This window comes from Tachysurus vachellii, chromosome 15 (genome assembly GCF_030014155.1).
Source record: "Tachysurus vachellii isolate PV-2020 chromosome 15, HZAU_Pvac_v1, whole genome shotgun sequence".
In the NCBI taxonomy this organism is placed as follows: domain Eukaryota; kingdom Metazoa; phylum Chordata; class Actinopteri; order Siluriformes; family Bagridae; genus Tachysurus; species Tachysurus vachellii.
In genome coordinates this window covers 12,384,968-12,408,331 of record NC_083474.1, presented here as the reverse complement: position 1 = coordinate 12,408,331, position 23,364 = coordinate 12,384,968, and the positions used below count along the sequence as shown (strand labels likewise).

Below are 23,364 nucleotides of genomic sequence, written 5' to 3'. Positions count from 1 at the left end.
CTTCACCCTGTGTTCTTACAGTCTATTGGTGGTTTCATGGGTGAAAGCTAATGCAACAGCACAACATGGATTTGAACTATTCTTTCAGTGAAGCGAGTGACGATGGAAAAGTCCACTAACTCTTCAGCATATGAACTGACATATGATTATTACTATGATTACCTGGATCCTGTGGCTGTGGATGCAAGTAAACTTAAATACAACAGATGTAAGTTTGTCTTGTGTACGAAATAGATCTGTGTGTTCAATGCTTTAAATGGGTCATAACATGCTGTACATATGCTACATATTTATCTGCACTTGTCTATTTGCACAATTGCTACTCTTTGCACTTCTCGTAGATGCCAAACTGCATTTCGTTGCTGTGTACCTGTATGCAATGACAATAAAGATCTATCTATCTATCTATCTATCTATCTATCTATCTATCTATATGCAAAATAGCAACCTTCCCTCCGATTTATTTTAGATTTGATTGTCATAATATTCTGGATCACTATGGCTGCCTTTATTGGACTATTGTTCTTGATTTTGTCAAATATCTCAGGGACCAAGCATCTCCCAAGGTAAGGGCTAACTAGTTTTTTAATATTTCAGATTGCTATGAATAGTGTAAGAAAATCGGGTCATTTTTAATTGGTATAGTTAAGGCACTTAGGCGTACAGTTTTTGAGTCCAATTACTGAGACAAACATGCACAAAGTAAATATGTCAAGCCTATGAGCTACAATTACAAAATGAACCTATTTTTAAATTTAAGCCATAAAAATATGGTACATTATATCTTACTTTATAGAGATATAGTGCTAAAAACAGATCTCTTGTGTTGCACAGGCATCAGAGAAGCAGGAGAAAGCCAAGAAAAGAAAGAAGCTCTTCATCTAAACCTGTGGTGTGATGAAAGGACTGTTCTATTTTATGCCGCTTTTATTTTCTCTTCAGACACAAACAAATCTTTCTTTCCTCTTTCTCTTTATTCTGTGTGGGCATTTAACACATGTTAAGCTTTGTATTAATATTTATCAGTCTGCCCTGCATGTATGATCTCATGACTTGTTTATGCTAAATAAAACAGAAATATATTTAATTACTTACCTGGGAAATACAAATAAAAGTTAAGTAGTTTAAATAAGCATATATGTCTGTTAAAATCATATCCAAGAAAAGAATCATACAGTAGTTGATTGTACTTCTGAGTGTACTCATTTCTCTGTATCATGTGGCAGAAACAGACAACTCATGTTTGTGGATATTTTTTCCTTATTTTATGTACAATAACTTGCGTATAGCCACAGTATATCATTTAACAACATGTAACATATGATGGGTTATGTACCAACAGAGCCAAAAGACAACTAAAGCTAGATAATTATTGTCACTATACATCAGAAGGATTAACTTTTACTATTACTACAAGTTTTAACTACTGTCTATAAATGAATTAAGGCTTCATATAAATCACACAGAGAGAGAGGAGAGAGAGAGAGAGAGAGAGAGAGAGAGAGAGAGAGAGTCTCAAGGCTAGAGTGACGCTGACCTTGTGCTGTGAAGATAAGCTTTACTAATTACTTTCTTTGTCTTGTTTAACACTGATGGTGTTTTGCTTGGTGGACATGATTTATTCGTTCAGGAGTCCATCACAAGGCTGGATGCACTAACAAATAATTTGAAAGATGAAAGCTGTGTACTAAAATGGTACAGTGATTTTATATACTGTAATTTAGCAGTGGATGTCTGTTTATAGCAGAACATGAATTTAGGGACATGTAGATCAACACAGTTATAGACGATCCACACGTTTAACTTAAATACACACAATCATGTCCCCATCAAACATGTACAAGCTTTTTGTCTTTTGGAAAGTAAAAAAGAAATGGACTACTTAAAAAATTGAAAGGTTTTAAGCTTTCTAGAACACCAGTATGGTTTCCTTGGAGTATTCCTGTCTTTGCCTAGAACCTAGTTACCTTTTCACAGTGACCACTGACCTCATTTGGCCGGTCTAAAAATCCACACAGCATCATAATCATCCTTTTGCCTATTCTCATTTTATATTAGGAAATGTGGAAAAAGATTTGTGATATGCACAATAGAGAGAAGAAAACTTTAACATGTCATTATTGCACTACTGCACAGGTAAAAACAATATTTCATAGACAAGCTTTAAATTAGAAATATTATATTTGATTCTTTTTACCACTTTTACAATCTGCATAAAGGGAAGATTCTGTGACATACAGACTGCATTTCAATCAGAAGCTCTTTAAAGTCACGTTTTTTTGGGTTGTCTGTGTATCTGGGTCTGTCCATCCATGTGCATCTGATTCCAGTTAAAATGCTATCTTAAAAGTATCCCTCCTTTCTTTTTGTCACATTCTCATTCCTTCTTTCATTTCTTTCCCTCCCTCCGTCTCCTCTTCTTGCTGTTCTCTTATGTCTCCCTTTATCCCTCCATCACTTGCAGCTATGATGTAAACACTGTATTTCCTATAGACAAAAATCTGATCATCTGGACTACCTCATGACCTGCATTACCGAACAAATGCAGAATTAAAATAAGAATGCAGACAATAAAATTAAACAAATGTCTCAATCCAGTGAGTTTATTGGGAGAAAATCATGTTTAACACAAATCCATCTCTAGGTTTATGTTATGTATGTAATTAAAATACAATAAATAAAAAAAAAAAACAATAAATCCACACCTGGAGCTTTAAATAGGCAGCTAATGTGATACGTCTACAATACTAAATACTAAAAAATGAAAACAGGAATCACTTAAAAAGCCATCTGTTAAAAAATCAAGCCATTCTTTTAGGTTATTTGATGTTCCATCTATGTACAGATTTCTCTATGTACAGTTTTCATTATGTACATATTTATCTATGCTACAATTTCTATGCTAGAATTAATCTATTATTTTTTAAAACTAGTGATAAATATATTGTTCTTCTACATGGTGACTGAATGTGGTTTTGCTTTAACATCAGCTTCACTGCTGATTTTTTACTAGTACACATCATGCACCACCATCTACATTATTTAGTCATCATGCTGAATATGACAACAACTTAATTTGTGGTTTAAATGAATTGCATAATGAAGGAAATGGCAACCTTAGAGATCCAATAAGAGCAAACATTTCCCTATTAAAATAGCAGCACATTATATGGAACAATGGAAGAACACTTAAATATTAAACACTTGAAATGGACACCACTGATTGTATTGCCCTTACAACACACAGTATAACACAATGAAGCATAGCATATAAAACACAATGCAATATAACAAAGATTAATATATAATATTAAGATTTAGTATGAACCCCCATCCATTTAGAGTATTGATATTATTTACTATTACCAGAAAAGCCTTTTGTTAAATGATATCATGTGAAATCTGCGTATCTTAGTGTTATTGAAACGTTTGGTAATTGGTATTTTATGCGTTGGAAACAAACACATCCTTACTGTCAGTGAGAATCAGTAGAAAAGTATAATCTGGAAAAGTCATGAGAGCATTCGATGTGTCACACTGTATGAGATATATTTTTATATGTGGTTTTAATATGTGCCGCACTTTTATTTTGTTCTAAACACTTTTATACAAGTAGGGCAGTAGGTTTCACAACAGCCCTTCCACACACACTTGTGTATAAAATGTATGAAGTGATACCTTCCTAAAACATATTAGACTTAATCTAATTGAACACTTGGACATTAACTTTGGGATATATTGTGTGTGAAAGAGCCACTGTATAGAATATGAATATTTTCACAGTCTTATGAATAATATATAATATGAAATATGAATAGTCTTCCATATTGGTATCATATAAACATGATTTTAAGATAGATTAATGAAATGCTTGGATAAATGAGGTATTTGACTATATAAATATTTCATTGACTGTCCCAATGTGGTTAAACAGATTTTATTATTACTTCCTTTTTTCTGAACCTTCCCTGAGCACTAGTCATTCCTACTGTGAACTAAGAGTAGATGGTGATAACCTCTCTTCCTCCACCACGTACAAGCAGAACCTGCTCCAAACCCTCCATTAACACCTCCAAAAACTCCATGTCTGGGGCATTCCTGTTAAGGACGAAATGTTTGTGAAAGCCAAAGAGCATCAGTTACAATACAAACAAATCTATACTGCAGATTATTAACACTTTTAACTGAATTTTGTTTTCAGAGTAATGCCTATGAATCATTTAGTGATTATAGTAATTACAAGGGTAACACTTAGGAAATCTTCAAGAAGGAAAGCAGGACAGCTACAAGCGTAAAGAATAGAATTAGTGGAGCTATTGGCAGGGTTCAGTGAGTTTAAAGTTTTAATAATTGTCAGTAAAGTTATTTTTGTTCTAATTATAGTTAATTAATAATAATTATAGAGTCAAGTAAATTTTGAGTCAGCAACATCTGCTCATCTAGCAAGACGTTACTCAGACAGGTCCCTAAAAAAATAAGTATATCTCAGTCACATTTGACTTAAATTAAATTGAGGGTATAAATGAATTATATTAAATTGAGGGTAATACTAAACTGAGAAGCATGCTAAAGTTCTGATTGTATTATAGCCATAATAAATAAACTCTTGACATATCTCTTTAGAAGAACAATTCAAATGAAACAAAATATTTGATCAAACCTACAACTCAAAACTGTGAACTTAAAACATGATAAAATGGACTCCATTCCTACACATTATAATGTAATTAACATAATTATATAATTTTATATCATTTCTAAATTTACTTGTGCACATTGTCTGGCTGCTGATTCATCAAGCAAAAAAAGTGATGAGTATTATTGCAACACTGCAACCTATTCCAGTTTACAGCAAATTAAAAAAAAAGCTAATTGCTTCTTTAGTTCTCATCTTCTATCCCATTTTTAAAACTTAAAGGCAAGTGCTTGAGTTGTGAACAGTATGTGGGTAATTTTAATAATATGTGTGGGCCTTCTAGAAAATCACCTTAAGCACAATCAATATGTAAATATTGACACACTCACTCTGAACTCAGCTCAAAAAAACGAAGCTGTTAGAATTTTCTATGGTTTGTTTTTACTATAAAGTAATCAGTATTAAACTGGTTAAAAAGCAATGAATTGAAGGATACAGTTCTCATCACCATCCTTGTTTTTAGGTGGTCCAGGCATATTCAGTAAGACAAGGTGGGCATTCTGGGATTTGTTGACCACAACTTCATTCAGTTTGACTGCAGTGTGCATTCTTCTGACATTGGACTGGTTTCTGTTAAACACACACATGCATACAGACACACACACACAGACACGGAAACTTTAATCATTGTTCCTTTTTACATCATGCCTACTGAACAGTCATAACCTGCACCCATATGCTGGTTTTGTTTCCAAAACTGCTGTGTTTTCTTTAACAGATAACAGACCTGCTATACCTTGTCTCCACTGAGCACCAGCCCAGTTCATATTCTGCATTCTGTCACTACTTTATGAAAAAGAACTTATTGCTTTTGCCTTGATTCTAGCAAACTGTAATGAGCACACAATTGTGGTGACAGACAGAACATAAAGTATAAGAATTTCCAAACAAAAATAATCTTGAACAAAATTAAATATGACTTACAGGTGCTCCCACTCTCTGGAAAGATTGAAACAAGAAAAAAAAACATAAACGTAGTTTTAGATATTTTTATGATAAAAAAAATTATTATATCATTTTATGTGTTGGATCCATTGATGTTTACTTGAAATGCTTAAATATAGCCAAAGGCATGTGTGCTGCTGCCTTGTCAGCCTGTGTAGTGCTTACGGTTTCATGTTGAAGATGTCTCGTACTCCTGCGCTAGCCTCACGCTGACGGTGTCTCTCAGCAACATATTTCTCTTTCGTCCAGGTCATGTGGACTTGATGAGATTCAGGGCTGTTGCCTTCTTGCTGGCCACGATGGCACTTAGAATTCCTTTCATGAAACATGTGAGCCTGTAGGATTAACAACTGAAATGCTTATCGGGAACATACATAAGCTTTACTATAACGTGCTGCAGTGAGGTAGTGCTTCTTCTTTTTCGTTATGGTTTGGTGAGCAGCCATAATAAACATCACAGTTACAGTGCAGGTTTAGGAAAAGCCACGTTCAGTCTATCTCAGACATATAACATAAAATGCATATAAAATACTCTAGAAATGTTGTAAGGACCTTTATTAATGTTATGCAACAACATTCCCAGATCACCAAGAAAACTAGTCACAATGTAAAACATAATTTTGCTAACCTTAAGTTGTCAGCTAGGATACAAAGCTAGGAAGTGAAAAAAAAAAAACTGGGAATACCTCATGCTCCAAATCTCCCATGCCAGGCACTTGTAAAGTGTTAGGAGTCAGACCTGCTGGGGGGTTCTTTCTTTTAATGGAGCTCCTGGATTCATCTGTAATGCTTTGAATCTGGCAACAACCACAGAATATATAAGTCAAAGGGCAACAGACATGATCTACTGATAAAAACTGATCATTCCTATATATAAAGATACATACAATTATTCTTCTTACTATTCTTACTAACACGAATCATTTAAAATGTATAAGATAAGATAAGATAAGATAAGATAAGGCACTTCTGTTGTCACGTTAAATGAGACATTGTTTGCACTACCAAAGAAAATGTTTACATTTTGAATTCCTATTACAAAATGTGAGTCACTGGTCCCATCTCTCTAGAAGGAACAGACCTATTAATTGAGTCAAAAATTATTACAGAATAACAAAAAAAACATGTTAGAAATTTCAAATCATGAGCTGCCTCTCCTTGTATTTTACAAATGAGGTTATTTTTGAAATCTATTTACTGAAGTGTTCCAACACTCACTCACTCTCACTCATTTTCTACCGGTTATCCGAACTACCTCGGGTCACGGGGAGCCTGTGCCTATCTCCGGTGTCATTGGGCATCAAGGCAGGATACACCCTGGACGGAGTGCCAACCCATCAGAGGGCACACACACTCTCATTCCCTCACACAATCACACACTACGGACAATTTTCCAGAGATTTGATGGTGCAACCTACCATGCATGTCTTTGGACCGAGGGAGGAAACCGGAGTACCCGGAGGAAACCCCCGAGGCACGGGGAGAACATGCAAACTCCACACACACAAGGTGGAGGCGGGAATCGAACCCCCAACCCTGGAGGTGTGAGGCGAACGTGCTAACCACTAAGCCACCGTGCCCCCCGTGTTCCAACACATCCTGTACATTTATTTCACTGGACTTAATTAATCACTGATGTTTCATGTGTGGAATTAGTTTAATCTAAATGTAATAATATGCATTCAGCTAAAAGCTTCTGACAGAATTTTGACCAACTGTCAGTGTTAAAAACTGCATAATCAAGCAGTTCTTACCTCTCGTTCCCTCTCGGTTTTGGACAGCTGCATCTGTTTTAGCATTTGAGAACGCTGCTCCATCACCAAGGTTCTTTCATATGTAAAGGCTGAGATATCACTCTCATGCTAAATAAGGAAAACAGTGCAAAGGGGATGATCACACCTATCATCTCACAAATTCTAAACAGTATGCCACCAGGCAGACAGACAGACAGACAGACAGACAGACAGACAGACAGACAGACAGACAGACAGACAGACAGACAGATAGATAGATAGATAGATAGACAGACAGACAGACAGACAGATAGATAGACAGACAGACAGATATTCTAGATAATATTCTATATATTCTATTCTAGATAGATAGATATAGTGACGATATTAATCTGTATATTCTTATTTAAACAGGCACAAATTAAGCACAAAACTGTTCACAGACAAAACTGAAAAAGGCCTCCATTTTAGACTTAAAGTGAATTTTCAAGTAATTTTCATGGTAAACAGTTGTATTATGTTTTAAGCATCACAAACATTTCTAACTGATAGTGGTGAATTTCATATTTCATTTATATCCATAGCTGGGATTTGAATATCGGTAAAAATTCATACATTTATGGGATAAACAATTTACTAATTTCTTACCATCTCCACCACCTCCACTTCAGCATTAAGGCGAAGCTGATACATGAAAACCTGCAGGTCCTTCTTCATCTGAATGCTGTTGTCATCCAGATGTGCTACAGTAAAGATGCGCATCTTACATTTTTTCCACACCTAAAGAAAGCAGCAGTTTGAGTCTGAAAAGCTGTTGTCATCAATCAAAATGGCCATAAACATTTCTCAACCATGTACCTTGTGCTGGCGAAGCAGGAATGGAAGCAGCATTAGCAGTCCCCCATCATGAACAATCCACCACACATCAATAGTGCCCTCGGTCAGACGCTCTGTGTTGCTTGGAAAAAGGTCAATGTTCTTTGCCACAAGCAGGGCCTGGTGTGCAGCAGTCGTCTCTCTCACTGTCTCTGTGGCACAAAAGAGTTATGATCTGTCTATGAAGTTTAAATTTCAATTGGAGAGAAATGAAAAATAAGGCAGACATTCTCAAGACTTTATCATCCATAATTATTCAGCAATGAATTTCAAAATCTAATCCTTAATATGAATTAAAAATGGGATCATGTACATACCAATAAAGTTTTTCCAGGATGTTGTATCCTCAGCCTGTCTCCAGTTGCTGGGCCATGCCATCAAGACAGAATTATGCTTCATGCCTCCCAGACCAGCTGACTGGATCAAGTTGGAGAAACCATCTCTCACGTTAGAGCAAACCACAACATGACAGAAGCCCTTTGTTTTCTCTGCAGACATGGATGCCTTGACATTCTGAAGAGACAGACAACTAGTTTTAAAGTGTCTCTGTGTATTAAAGCCAAATGTGTACATGGTCTGTTCATTTAGAAAATGTAGATGAACAAGCAACGAGCAACAAGCAAAAGATGTTGAATTGTTCTGTTTTTGTATTTACTGTTTCTGCACGTTTGGCGTCAGCACTTCGGGTCATATAGGTTCCCTGCAGCACTGAAGAAGCAATGGTCAGGCCTTTCCCAGCCTTCAGCTGAGATGTGAAAGAAAGCAGTCGTGGGTGCTTCACCATCAAATCAGAGTCAAGATTTAGCAACACCAATAGCTGGGGCCTAAAATACATATTTAAGAGGATAAATAATAAACAGAGGTTAAACAATAGATGAAATTATCTAATTACATTATTGGTTTGTTTTTTTTGACAAATTTCTTTGCCATAGCCATTTGTGCAACTCCTATACAATATCTCTGCTCACTTTGATAACTAGTGAAAGTCTGTACTGCTTTTAAATAACTATTAGTGTTATCATTGTGTCTCTAACAAGGTCAAGCCTTCGTTATCTTGCTGTCTGCCTGCTTTAGTATTTTCTTGGTTTTCTAGTTTAAGACTGTTCACCACCATTTCTGCATATTGTCTATCTGTTTTAGCTGCTATAAAACCAGTAAACCTGCACGTGTGTTAATGTGCACACTTCATGAGAGCCTTTTACTTCTGTGCTTACCTCCAGTTCTTGGTGTGGGGTTGAGCTTCTTCTAACTTGATAAGTGCATACCGTGCAGCATTTAGGGACAGACCTCTGATTCCATCACCCCACTCCTTCTCTGCACTATGATTTTAGAAACATAATTTCCATGAAGGAAAGAATTACCTTGCATTATCAGTAAAATCATTATTACTTTCAACACCATGCATGCATACAGGTAAAGTGACTCACCCTCTGTATTCAATGTATTTATAAATACATCCTGCAATCAGCATAGCCACCAGGGCATAATACCAGGATGAAACAAACATGAGAGTGAGACAAAGAGTCATGCCCAGGACCGAAAGACTCCTATGGGATAAGATGCAGATTATTTTACATTATTTTATGCTGAGGCAAAACAACTAAAGTCCTAAATGCTGTTGATTAAAGGAGTAGAACCTCACAAAATGATCAAATTATATTGAATGGTTTCCACATAACATCATTTACTCTTATCTAAAAGAAACAGAATCAGCAAGCGACACAAATATGTGTAAGCAAAGGACATAAATAAAAAAGGCAATAAATAAATAAACAAACAAACAAACAAACAAACAAATAAATAAATAAATAAATAAAAGCAACTGGTAAAATGATTATGCCCTTGATTATTTAATTTATATATATTTTCTATGATTGCACAAATTCTTCTTCAGTAACATACCAGTGATAGAATTTAAACCTTGGTCTCCAGTTCGGGGTGCGTAGGAGCGTTTGGACAGCACAAGCCAAGTTTACAAACAGGTAGCACATCAAGAAAAACCTACAGCAAAATAAAACATGCATTATAAATTGTAATCTGTATCCATTAGAAACAATCTAATTATCAGGTGATTTTCTTCTCTTTAATTAACATCTTATACCAGTCTATACTCTTTCCACATATCCTGTACATCAAATGCAAACATGCTTTTCGTTCATTTCAAAGACACAATCCTTCCAATGCTGGATATCATTAAATGTTTGATTTTCTTGTGGCTATTAGCAAGTTTACATGCTTTTATTGTTTCACAGTATCATTAAATCAGGTGCTGAAATTTGTTGGAGGTCAAAGAAGCAGGAAGTGAGCAGGTGACAGCCGAGGTGCAAACTTACATTGAAAGAATGGGAGCGACAGCATCCACAGAAGCTATGAGAATCCCGATTTCACAAATTCCTACAGTTAGCAGCAATGCCCAGGTTGGCTCACCATTGGATTTACTGTGACCAAATACCTACAAGACCGAGAGAAACAAAGTAATTTATAATGACGATTTCATGAGTTCATCACTGTATGTGAATACTCTGAATCAACTATAGCACAGTGTTATCAGATAACTAGGGTTGCCAACACAGTGTGAGCAATTCCCCACAACTGCAAAAGCACTTACTGTAGAAATATTACACTTTATAGTCATTATACAAAAGTATCTATAAATTCTTTAAAATGTATTCCCATTGTAATAAGAGCAAATTTTAAAAGCCATTTTCAATTCATTTTTACATTTTTTACTTAAAGCCATATTAGTCATGGCAAGTACAGTTTTATAATTGTTAACATTTTATCTATGACAGTATATAATATCATGAGCATTATTAGGATGTGGTAAAAGAATTATAAATACAAGCTATGTTTGTGCAACTGATGTTGGATTTTAATTGTAGTACATGTGATGTAGGATTTTAATTGTAAAAGGAGATCTTTAGAAATATTTTAGTTTTGGTTAAATGCATGTTAAATGAACTCAACCCAAAACCCTATTTTAACACTTTCCTGTTTTTCTTGTTCACAGTTTACTTAATTCACATTACAACACTGGGTTACAGTGATCCATTTTCAGTAAAAAAAAAAAATAAAATTTTAAATAAGAAAGGGAATGATGAACTATTTTTAAAGTTATGTCTTATAAATATGAACCCCATATCTTCAACATCTCTGGTAATTTATTTATAGGTCAGTCTGGGAGGGTTGGCAACCTATGTATAGATCAAAAAAATTCAAGCTAACCTGTATGAATGGAATGATTCCATCATGTGCAATGGCATGCAGAAGCCTGGGGGCGCCAGTGAGACTCTGTAGTCCTGCACCGCAACACGAAAAGAAGGAGCCAATCACAATAACCCATGGTGAAGGCCATGCTAGAGTGCCTACCACCGGGCTTCCTTTCACAGAGAGACCAAACCTGTTTAGACATGAATGTCACAAGAATGCAAAACAGTGTAGTATATTATTTTAACAATTTCCAATGGAAATAATACTTACTTATCTCTCAATAACACTCCCTCCATGCAAGCCCCAAACAAAAGCACACAGGAAATATCTAAACAAGGCAGTTAAGGCTCTGCTAAACTTCACAAAAAGGCATTCAAAGTACTTTTTTCTGCAATTATTTGTGTATAAGGAGCCCCTTAACGCTAAATGATTATACATAAGGATACAGATGATAGAAGTGGTAATAATGGCCATAATGGTGCCAAAGGGGATGGACCTCTGAGCATCTCTTAGATCTCCAGACCGGTTTGATCCTGCCATTATCCCTAGAAAAACATAATAAGCATGGTGTTCACTGCTTAAATAGTTATCATGACATTTCAGTACAGTTCAGTACAGATCATTCCATCTAACATCTTGCAAATAGCCTTCATTTTTAATCTTTAGTTCACTTTAATGACATTTAGACAACATTCTCCAGTAAATCTTTTATACATGAATTTTAATTAAGAATCAAAATAATGAAAGTCATAAATCTGTCCTGTTTTGGTTGAATATATTAAGGAGTATAATATTTATAAAAACAGCAATAAGTATATGAATAAGGCTTCAATTAGCTGTGTTATGCTTTCCAGTTCCTTGTTTAGTTTTAATTTATGATCAGTTTTAAAATGCATAACAAGAGCAATATTAATATAACAGCTCAACTACATTATTAACCCAATTATAAAATTTTCCCACCAATTCCATAAAGCTATAATGATAAACGGGCCTCTGATGTCTCACCTGTGACTGAGGGGAAGTAGATGCCCACCATCATTGTGAAGAATGTGGTGATGTCACTGTAGATATAAGGCAGGTTTTCTTTGATTTTTTCTGATATTTTTTGAGATTCTCTGATATTCTCTGCTGGTGATTGTATCTGGTTCTTATTCTCTAACATCATCCCACTGGGGCCATAATCTCCCCATAAGTTATCTATAAGGCAAAAATAATTGAAATAATGTCAACTATAATAATTATATATAGAAAGTTGCAAAATTAAATTTGATTTTCATTATTACTAGCAAGCATAGTGAAGTATGTAATATTATGTGAACCATCACCTGTAATAATTCCACTTAACAATCCTGGAATGCCCTGGATCTCTGTTAAATTATTCTGAGTGAAGTATTCATCACATGTTGCGTTGAGGTAAGATGAATTACAGAACAGCCTCCACAGGTCTGTCGTATAGGTTTCGTTGTTGATCACTTCTGTCTTCATGCATTTGTCAAATTCAATATTTTTTAGTGTGCGGTTACCCAGCAAACAGATTCTAATGAAAATAATAGTAACAGTCCATTAATAGACAGATGGATACAGAGGATAAATTGAGTATTAGACAAAAGTAAACAAATGCAAAATGTATTTTAAAGTGTAATGTCAGAAAAATTAATGAAATATAAATGAAAGTTTTCGAGATTTAGTGGTTGCTATAAAGATTTCTGGTTGAGGGAAAAATTAGTTTAGCTTTTTTAAATACAGTCTGAACGCGACAATAACACTAAGGCAAGATAATGGCTTGAAATAAATAGTAATGCAAATTTATATTTGGCCGCATTATACTCCCATGAATTATAAGTATTACTTTATTAAGCCAGTGGCCTGATAAACCAGTTTTATTAACAATATAACCACACTGGATATATTAGGTATTCACTAAATGGCATTGTCAACAGTACGCATACTCTGGAGTACATTTGAATGTGGAATCTTGTTTTTTTTAATATTCACTCAGCCTGCTTCACTCCTTATATCGTGTGGTTTACTTTAAAAGTCTATGAGATCAAGTAAAGTTGAGTGTATGGTATACTTACTGAAAATCTGGAGGGCTGATGACAGTCCTGATGACTCCAGCATAGATGGCCATAATGGAGAGAATCACACAGGAAAGAAAGACCAGTGCCAGTTTATTCACATACCTGACCCCAACAAACACCACTAGTGCCATGAGGGCCAAGCAGCATGTTCCATACACCCGCATGTTATTCAACTGTTCCTCAAACAAGGCTCCATTTGGCACTATGTACATCTATACATGAGACAGAGAAGATGAGACGATAACACATATACTATGTAGTGTCTGAGGGTATATGAAACTACCATTCTCACCATGAATGTCATTATGAAAGATGCTCGCTATAGTTCATTATGTAACATTTATTAGATGAATTTTCAGCTGTGATGGGTACAGCAGATTTTAGCTCATGTAATATAAAATAAAACGAACCAACTTGTTTGATAGACTGTTCTGCTACAGTTAATTAATTAATGAAGTTTTAATAAATTAACTTTTGATAGATTTTTGTGTTATAAAAAGATTAAAGCACTTTTGGACATGCTATATATGTATATATAAATAATCTAAGCATTCCAGTCATAATTATTTTCCTGTAGTAGCTCACATATTATGTTGTATTTATGGAATAAGCTTGATCTACAGAATAAGCTTCAATTGATAGGAAGATTAAAATGGTATATTTAGCCATTTAATGTATCTAGATTGCTACCTAAAACAGGAGACTTTACAAATCGTCTATAAATACAAAGTTAGTTATAACCACTTTATTTATACCACATCACAACTGATTTCTTGATATTTGATGAATTTGCTATAACATGAGCTCTCACTGTAGTGCCAGTTACAGGACAAATTCATACACTGTTCCTATTACAATATATTTTCTGTAATAACCACTAATTCACAAGGATTTGTATGTTAAGCACTCATTAATAAATAGCTTATAAACTGTGATATGATTATTTCTTTAAACATTTTGGAAAAAATCAGTCAGAGTTAATGCTGTTTCCTTGGGTTTTACACCATAGAAATGTCTTAGGGCAGTGGAATTTGCACTTTCCCAGTGTCATAACAAGCTGCTTTTTTGTCCTATTAACTTTAAGAGAGAGGCTTCAAAAACTGATGTGGGAAAAGCTGATTATAGCTGGTATAATGAAAGTTGTAAGAGGAACTGATCTGTTTTGCTTCATGTTTCCTAACCAGCAAAAAACAATGAAAAAATGTCAACACAAATATATGTGCAATGTTTTGCCAGACACCTAAAGAAATACCCACCAAAAGAATCTCTATAGTGCCCAATATGTACATGGATCCAGCAAAGGTTGTACCGAGGTAGAAGCATAAACCAACAGCACCTCCAAACTCTGGACCCAATGCCCTGGAGATCATGTAATATGAGCCACCAGCTAAAAAAGAAATATGGTATTTAAAAATCTATCATATTTATTCATAAATACAAAATAAAAGATTAATCAATGTCAGCAAAAATTATGTTGCATGTCATACCTGGCACCATTCCATTAGTTGCAATAGCACTCATAGATATTGCTGTCAGTAAAGTCTGTAGGGTGATGCATAGACTATTAAATTGTTCAAACATAATGACACATGTAGTAAAAATTCAAATACTTTCTGAAAAATTGTAGCTTGTTAAATATGAAAATGAGGTTTCCACAGAAATAAAGTTGTATTAGATAGGTGTGTTTCAGTTTTAGTACTCACACAGACACAGCACATGAAGACAATGGCAAAGGAGCCTAAAATTCCAGCTGTGCCTACAATCCAGGTGAGGCGCAAAAACAAAATCACACCCAAAATGTTCTGCACACAGGGCAGGAACACACCAATAAACGTGCCCATTTGAGGACCCTGAGAACACAAATATATAGAGAATCAAACTCCAGAATCCCAGCTGAGGAAGAGCTCTTTTTGTTATTTTGTTCATATAATAGGAATATTAAGTGGATCATGATTTTGTCTCATATTCTTAAGTGTGTCATGTAAGTGTGACAACTTAGAAAGAATCGATGTTAGTTGGTATTTGGCAACATTCCTAGTCCTTGGGTAAGTTTTAAACCTTTACAAAAGGTTTTTTTTGTGATATAAGAGCATAAAAAATTCAACGAAAATAAATCTTATTTTTATTGGTGATCATTAGCAAGACATCAACGACACTCCATAACTCAATTGATATGAGACTGACCTTGACGGCAACCCTCTTAACTCCATCCTCACTTTCAGCTTTCTCATGATCCACAACCCCCTGTGTCAGGTTAGTATAATTGGCCAGCTTGTTGAGCAAGGACGACACCATTGGGGTACTGTCCATTTCTTCCTGCATGTAATAAAAGTAGGTGTCAAAACAAAAAAGAAGCTAAAACAATTCATTCATGTTTTTGTCATACTTGGTACATTATGCAGTAGTTTGTACAACAATTAAAACAAAAAAAGGAGTGTTGTCACCTGCAGTTAATAGAGAAACTACATTTTGGTAATTAGTAAGCACTTTTTGTATGTTTCATATAATTTTTATCTAATTGAACTGTACCTCATAGAGTGCCATGTTTTTCCCATCACAGCTCCTGTCATGGTCAGTAAGGAAGGGATTGTCCTCTCCAGGGGTGTCATCACCTGCTAGTCACAGATATCGTATGTTAACATTGACATTTTCTTATTCATTTGCGCCTGCAACAAATGTAAGATGCTGTTGTTTTTACATAAAAGAATAGAACATATCATGTCACAAAATAGAAAAGTGTTTGTACATAATTACAAAATTTGTATTAGGTTGTGTTAGCATTTATTATGAAGAAGACTGACATGATCACAAATTCTTGCACTTATGAGCAAGATATTGTCAAGTAATACACAGAGGTTTTACTTCCTGCTAAGGTAACTACGTTAATGCCCAGCAACAAATCAGCATATACTGTACAACTGAACATGCCATTTCATGAACATGAACAATTCAAAAATACTTGATTAATGAAGTAAAAATATATTTTCTCTGATTTACAGTGACATTTATTTTATGACATGACAGCTATAATTTCTTTGAGGATATAATAATAAATGTTTATGTAGATCTCAGGGCTAAAAACAATAATAGAGGGATAACCATGTGGTATGTGCATCTGCTCAACTCAGTATACAATTATACAAGTGAAGAAATCATGGAGAACAAACGAGTATTTTTCTGCTGATGGAAAAAGGTCAGTATGGGAAAGGGTGTATGTGCTGAATATGGGAAATGTGCAGTAAATAACAAATCCCAGTTGGACCTTGCTCACACCTCACACGGAACTACACAATACTTATGAATTTCAGGTAACTTTTCCGGTTACAATTATACAAAATAATAGTCTTATCAGGTGGTTATAAAAGACATCAGGTCTAAATAGAGCATTACTGATATTCTGAAAATGTCAAAAGCCCCTTTCACGCTCTCTAATCCAGCTCTTGCCTGAAAGATAAACATCAGTATTTTAGCAATATGTTAAGCAGTATTTTATAATAGCAATATGTTAACGCATTAATATTCCCCTGATCATAGCCCTACTGAGTCAATATATCTTTGTATATCAATATATGTTGCATTTGCATAAGAATTTTATTATTAGACTTCCATAGACTTCTATTAATCTATTTAATGCACTTTGTGCTGCACTTAATGTATGAAAGGTACTTTACAAACATTGTATAATTTTATTATTATTAAAGAAGATATAGCTTAAAGACCAGAAGAAATTTTTCTTCGTTTCATTAAACTATTTCACACTGTCATTAAACAAAATCATAAGGCCAGCACAGGTTTTAGCATTATAGTGTACTGTTTATGTCACTGCATAACTAAGGCAGCTATTAATATCCTCATAATCCATCAGAACAAAAGTGTAAGCTGTGTAATGCACCTGTGTATGACTGAAGGCAAAGCGGCTCGTGAGGATACATATAAGAAATGCTGAAAATATGGAGAAAGGGAATTTAACAAATTGTAATGTAAATGAAAATGTATAGCAGTATTATATGTATTGAGAGCAAACTTCAGATGTGGTTTCACATACAACCAAAAATATCCTCGGTAGAGACGCTGGCAGAACTAATGATAAAAGTAAACTCACCTAATTGTTCTGATCTTAACCCTTCCCCATAATCCATATCAGGAAGTGTCCTGTGATCAGATGTGTCTTGTGATATTTCTGGACTCCTTAAAAAGCAATCAACCACTGTGAAACTCTAATCATCAGTACAATCTTCTCATGGCCAAGTTTCGCCCATTTCCCATGTCACTGCTCTGTACTATACTGCACTGTAACTCAGAGTTCAACTATCACAGCAAATCCCTCCGAACTGACCTGTGCACTCAGACAAACTCAAAGAAACACTCTTCCAATCAACAGAGTGAGAGCTTGCAAGGCTGACAGAGACCGTGTGCTCTAACTGTGTGCCTTAGTAGGCAGAGTGTTAGCCTTCATCTCATTATCTGTCCTGTGCAGCTGCCTATTCTCCTTTACTCCATTTTAGTCTTTCATGTGGAGTTCTGCAATTGTCCCTTATAGACTGATATTAGATGAACTTTCATGTTCTCTTCACTTCCTGTAGTTTACTAAATTTCTCTTTATGTGTTTCCACCAAATACATAAATAAGGAAGGAAGCAAGCAATCATTGACTTAGCATATTAAATATATTGCAGTAAGCACTTTCGTTAGATGTCAAAAATGTACTGAATATAATGAATGAAACATAATGTAATCCAGATAGGTGTCTCAAGTATAAGAAGCTGCTACTATCAAAGGAACAAACTCAACCGAACAGGAACAGCTGATTAACAAATATTAACATATCTTCAACTGTCTGTGACCATTGCCCCTTTTCCACCAAAAAGAACCGGGTGCTGGTTCAGAGCTAGCACTGGTGCTGGTTCAAAGTTGGTTCCACTGGCGAACCTTCTAAGAACCGGTTTGTCTTTCCACCGGCTAAAGAGCCATCACAGAGCCGAGTCTGACGTCACTGTATACGTGTCACGTGTCCCACCAACTTTAGCGCAGCAGCGGCAAACACAAACACCAACAATGGCGGATGTTGCTTTACTGTTAATGCTCATGGCTTTGTGAACCTAAATTAGCATCCAAACGCGGCGAATCCAACGTGTATGTGCAGCTCCATTTAATCTGTATAAACGGAGGTTGTAATCGAGAAAGTACATAACGTTATTTTATCATTAACACAGTAAAAAGGTAGCCTTAGCATGTAGCTACCTACTATCATGTGTGCTGATAATGTATCATATCGCGGTAAAGTAAAAGTGTATTAAACATTAGTATACTTAAGGTACATTATCAAATGGGCTAACAGTAGCCCCGCCCCTAGCCCCACCCCCAGCCCCACCCCCAGCCCCTGACACAAGCGGTTCTCAAGTCTAGACCAGCGGCGTTTTGGTGCTACTTAAGAACCACTTTTCCTGGTTCAGACCCGGTGCTTTGTCTGTCGAAACAGAAAGAACTGGTTCTAAATTAGGCTTTGGCTCCGAACCAGCACTCGAACTGCCTCGGTGGAAAAGGGGCACATGATAGTCTTGGATTTCTCTTCTTTGCTGTCAGGAGAGGTCTTCTATCTGGTCTTCTGCAGTTGTAGCCCAATCACCACAAGATCTGAAGTGTTGTGTATCTAAGCTTTTTTTCCTGCTTCACCACACTTGTAAAGAGTAGTTATTAGAGTTGCTAGAGACTTCCTGTCAACTAGTCTGGTCAGTTACCACTGATCTCTCTTCAACAAGGTGTTTCAGCCTGCAAACACTGCACACATGATGTTTTTTGTTTTTCACAAGTTTCTGTCTAAACTCTAGTGACTGTTATATGAAATTCCAAAGAGTTTGGCAGTTTCTGAAATATACATTTTGGGTCACTTGCGGTCAGACAAGCCCATCTGGTATAACCATGCCATAGTTAAAGTCACAGACACCACAATTTTTCCCATTCTGACGTTTGATGTGAACATTTAAAGAAACTTAATGAGCAGGCATTCACATGTTCCTAGTGAAAATTGGGAGGTGAGTGGAAATTTAACTTTTCACAAAGTGCTTTTGTACAATTGTGAAATCATATGACATAATCACTATGAGTAATAATGGGCGAATCAACTCCGGAAGTCATCCTGCATGACTTGTTATGTTGCGTCCTTTCTTGATTCATGTCTCCAGGCTTATGTGAAAAATGTTTGTAAATGCGAAATTGCATTTACCCAGGAGGGCAGCTTTATAGTTTTCCTTTACATCCTCATTCTCAGAATGATCTCACTGATTTTAATTTTCAGATTGTTCATTTTCATGGCCAGTATCACTAAATTAAAAATATTTGCTGATTCAACACGTATGACACAGAGTGACTTACAACTGAATGTTTAAAGATTAGCACAAAGTCCTGGAACCCAGAACCTTCTAATTAATACTTCATAGCCTTAAACACTAAGCCACCACTTTCTGTTGATTGTCCTTTGTGTAACCAGTGATAGTCTCAAAATAGTGGAGCTGCCCTAATAGCAGAAAAATATTCAATTAGATATTTTGATATAATATTAGTGAAATATATAGTGCCTTCCCATGAGGCTAAAGCGGTTACGTCAAGTGCAACTGATCTGAGGAGCTGCAAGTTCTTTCAGTGTAGTTATCATGTACTCATGTTATCATGTACTAATGTTCTCTAGCATGTCCAACATATTTATGGAATTGTGTTGCTTGATGTTTATAGTTTTCACACTCATGTAACTCACACAAGTGTCTTTATGTATCTTAGCAGATATTTCTCATGCTTGAGACAATGTATAGATGAAAGAATCCCACTGAAAGTCTCACCATTGACATAAAGGTCTGCCCAGTTAGGTGTGTTGCCTACAGCCATTGTTTTCTGGGAAGTAGGTATTGTTTGTTCAAGGCCACTTGACTGTTCATTGATTGGTCATTGGACCAAGTACATGGTCCAAAAGATAATAAAGAAATTCCAATTCTTTGCTAGAGTAAAACTACTCCAAGTCTATTCTAATGGATGTGTTCTGCTGTCGTTTCTTAAGAAATGGGCAAAGATTTTTAATTCATTTTTGTACATCATTTGAAGCCCTTATCAACCCATAATACAAATTTCTTTCCACTTCTTTCCATTTCTAACCAGTCAGAATATGTCAGTTTTGTTTAATTAAAACAGACTTCTGGGCATAGCTGACATTCATACTCTTTAAATTTCAAATTTGTACTTGCTTGTCTAAAATTCTAATTTTATATCAGATTACATGTTTTAATGATTGTTTAAAGACTATTCCATGAACACTGACTACAAGCAAATGTATAACCTTTTTAAATTATTTAAAAAGGTTACAATGCAATCGCAACAAGTCGATTATATCAACATGTAAATATGATAGTAAATAAACACACAAGCTTTTAACATAAACTATTCAGTTATCCATTGTAAAGTTTATTTATAAGTTTCTAAAGTACCTGCTTCTTAAAACTGTACACCAGAAACTACTGATTACATTCAAAGGTTTTCTGAAAATACCTGAAAGAACCTAGACAAGTTAGTCATCAAGTCAACACTGATTACATACTGTTAAGATAAATACTGAACCATCATCTCTTTGCTTATCACCAGCACTAATACAATCATAGTAACTGAACCACTATTCTATTACCGATATTATAATAAATCATATAACTGACTGAAAAACAACTAGTACAAAATACATGTGTAATAATCATGACCCAATCATGTGTGTGTTTGCAATTTATGTAATCGTAAAATCTTAGTGGTTACTGTTTGCTTCAGCAGATTACAGGGTGTGGAAAAACTAGCAATATAAACAAAATAAATTTAACCCCTTAAACACAGGATCTGCCTGACCGAACTTTAACATTTCTCACTCTTATAAGTAAACACATTTTCTATAAGATTCACTGTACAGTAATTACTGAATAATATTCAAAACCAACAATAAATAAAGTGGCTTCAAGGAAATAGCTTCAAGTATTTTTGGAAATGCCCTAATGTTTAAAATAATTGCTTTTAGTTCAAATGCTTTACTGTTTAAAATGAATACAACAGAACAAAGGTCATTTGTAATTCCACAACCCATTAAACATATATAACTACATAATTACAAGCAAGAGAGAAGAATTACAACAATCTGCATCCAGTTTCTATCTAACCTCTCTTTCAAAGCAGAAGTTAGTCTCAGATATGTAGGTTTATTTTTATTTTTGTATGTGGTCATTTGTGGTGAGCAGTTTACAACAGACCGGATAAAGAGAGAAAAATAGATAGAAAGAGAAATAGAGTGATAAGTGAAAAAAACAGGAAAATTAAAAGGGGAAGTTTAGGAAACCATGGCTTGTTTACAGTGCAACAAGGACACAAACACTGCACATGTTTTGTGAGGATTTACCAGTCTAACATAAAGAGGAATAAAACAGAAATCCACAGAATGTATACCAGTATGTGCCTGGGCCACATTTACAAAGACTGGATTTTCTAAATCATTCTTACCTGAAGAAGGTCCAAACAAAAGTTCTCGCCTCTCCTCCTCTGGGTTATTACCACCATAGTTCGAACCTGATGCATTACAATCCTCCACTGGAACCACTGTGAAGTTAGTGGGCATTTTTTCTTCATAACACGTGCTCCTTATGTCTGTAAGATCAACTCTGTCCTTGTTTCTAGCTCTCCTGCTCTCTCTTCCATACACACGAACACACACCCATTCTTCTTTCTAGGTTTCGTCACAAAAGTTTTAAGTTCTTGCCCTCACTCCCTTACTGCTCAGGACCCATGTGATCTCATTCACCGAATTAGGTGTACAGCCCAACTCTTCCCACCCCTTCCATCCATCTTGGCAACTGACTTTTAAGCAGTGCACATTCAGTTACCATGATGCCCCCTAGTGGTGGAACATGTGTGTACGGTTGGATGATTGAATATTAAACTATGTATGTCCAGGCAAATGTAAAAATCACAAATTTACCAGAAGCTTATCTTTATATCACCATATTCCTTGACCCTAGTCAATTTTAACAATTCATTCATGGTCATGACTTCTAATTTGCATTGTGTGGCAACACTAAACCCTGGCAAATCCAGCTGTCTGTTATATTTTAAACCTGACATTCCCAGCACAGTAAGACTGGGTGGTGTTTCCTGCTTCTGATAATGCCATTCCTTTTGTCCCTGAGAGGATTTATAGTAAGGTTGTTGGTTGTGGTGTGTGTGAGGACATGCAATTTAAGAGGACAGAACAAAAGAGCACTCTTAAAAACTACCCCCACCCAAAGACTCTCTCTCTCTCTCTCTCTCTCTCTCTCTCTCTCTCTCTCACACACACACACACACACACACACACACACACACACACACACACACACCACCCCCACACACCAGTTCAGAACAACAACTCAGCTTTCATTCAGTAAAATTGGAGCTGACAGGTAAATAATTTCACAGCAACACAACTCTTCACACTCTTGTTTTATACACTTACTAAGTAGTAGCAAATGATTTCCTATTGAGGTTCACATAAACAAGTTGCTTAACTAATTGATGTACTTTCCAAATGCACTTTCCCTCTGCCATGTGGCCCAAAGGGTGTTCAGACTGATAAGAGAACAATAAAGTCATATATAGCTGTTTGATGCTGATAGAAAATGGAGTTTGGCTACATTAACATAACAAAAACAAAATTTTTATATTAACAATACAAACATATATTTATAGAAATCCATTTAAAGAATTGCTATGTGGCATTTTCAGTGAGTACTTTACACAGATAGCACAACAAACCAAGTTATCAAAACCTATTA

At 35.5% G+C, this 23,364-nt stretch overlaps 2 protein-coding genes across 4 annotated transcripts; one reads left to right on the top strand and one right to left on the bottom strand.

Annotated features, from left to right (window-relative positions):
- The first annotated feature begins 102 nt into the window (after positions 1 to 102).
- On the top strand, positions 103 to 898 carry LOC132858532 (melanocortin-2 receptor accessory protein-like). Its single transcript, XM_060888915.1, has 3 exons — positions 103 to 208; positions 470 to 566; positions 835 to 898. The coding sequence occupies exons 1-3, from the start codon at positions 103 to 105 to the stop codon at positions 896 to 898; spliced, it is 267 nt and encodes an 88-aa protein (XP_060744898.1).
- A 2,702-nt stretch (positions 899 to 3,600) lies between these two features.
- LOC132857746 (solute carrier family 12 member 7-like) lies at positions 3,601 to 22,338 on the bottom strand. Of its 3 annotated transcripts, none has more exons than XM_060887764.1 (26): positions 22,058 to 22,337; positions 16,071 to 16,156; positions 15,726 to 15,857; positions 15,245 to 15,391; positions 15,029 to 15,083; positions 14,798 to 14,928; positions 13,539 to 13,753; positions 12,786 to 12,997; positions 12,466 to 12,657; positions 11,907 to 12,005; positions 11,731 to 11,788; positions 11,476 to 11,650; positions 10,584 to 10,702; positions 10,153 to 10,251; positions 9,678 to 9,797; positions 9,465 to 9,569; positions 8,906 to 9,074; positions 8,568 to 8,763; positions 8,233 to 8,402; positions 8,023 to 8,154; positions 7,396 to 7,503; positions 6,328 to 6,438; positions 5,807 to 5,976; positions 5,621 to 5,635; positions 5,133 to 5,266; positions 3,601 to 4,087 (listed from the first exon to the last, which is right to left on the bottom strand). In XM_060887764.1, exons 1-26 carry the CDS (start codon positions 22,170 to 22,172, stop codon positions 3,996 to 3,998), a joined length of 3,357 nt encoding a protein of 1,118 aa, XP_060743747.1. In that variant the 5' UTR covers positions 22,173 to 22,337; the 3' UTR covers positions 3,601 to 3,995. The 3 variants fall into 3 exon arrangements, with proteins under 3 accessions (XP_060743747.1, XP_060743748.1, XP_060743749.1); XM_060887765.1 differs by having other exon boundaries at positions 16,071 to 16,153; XM_060887766.1 differs by lacking the exon at positions 5,621 to 5,635 and having other exon boundaries at positions 22,058 to 22,338.
- Between the last annotated feature and the right edge of the window lie 1,026 nt (positions 22,339 to 23,364).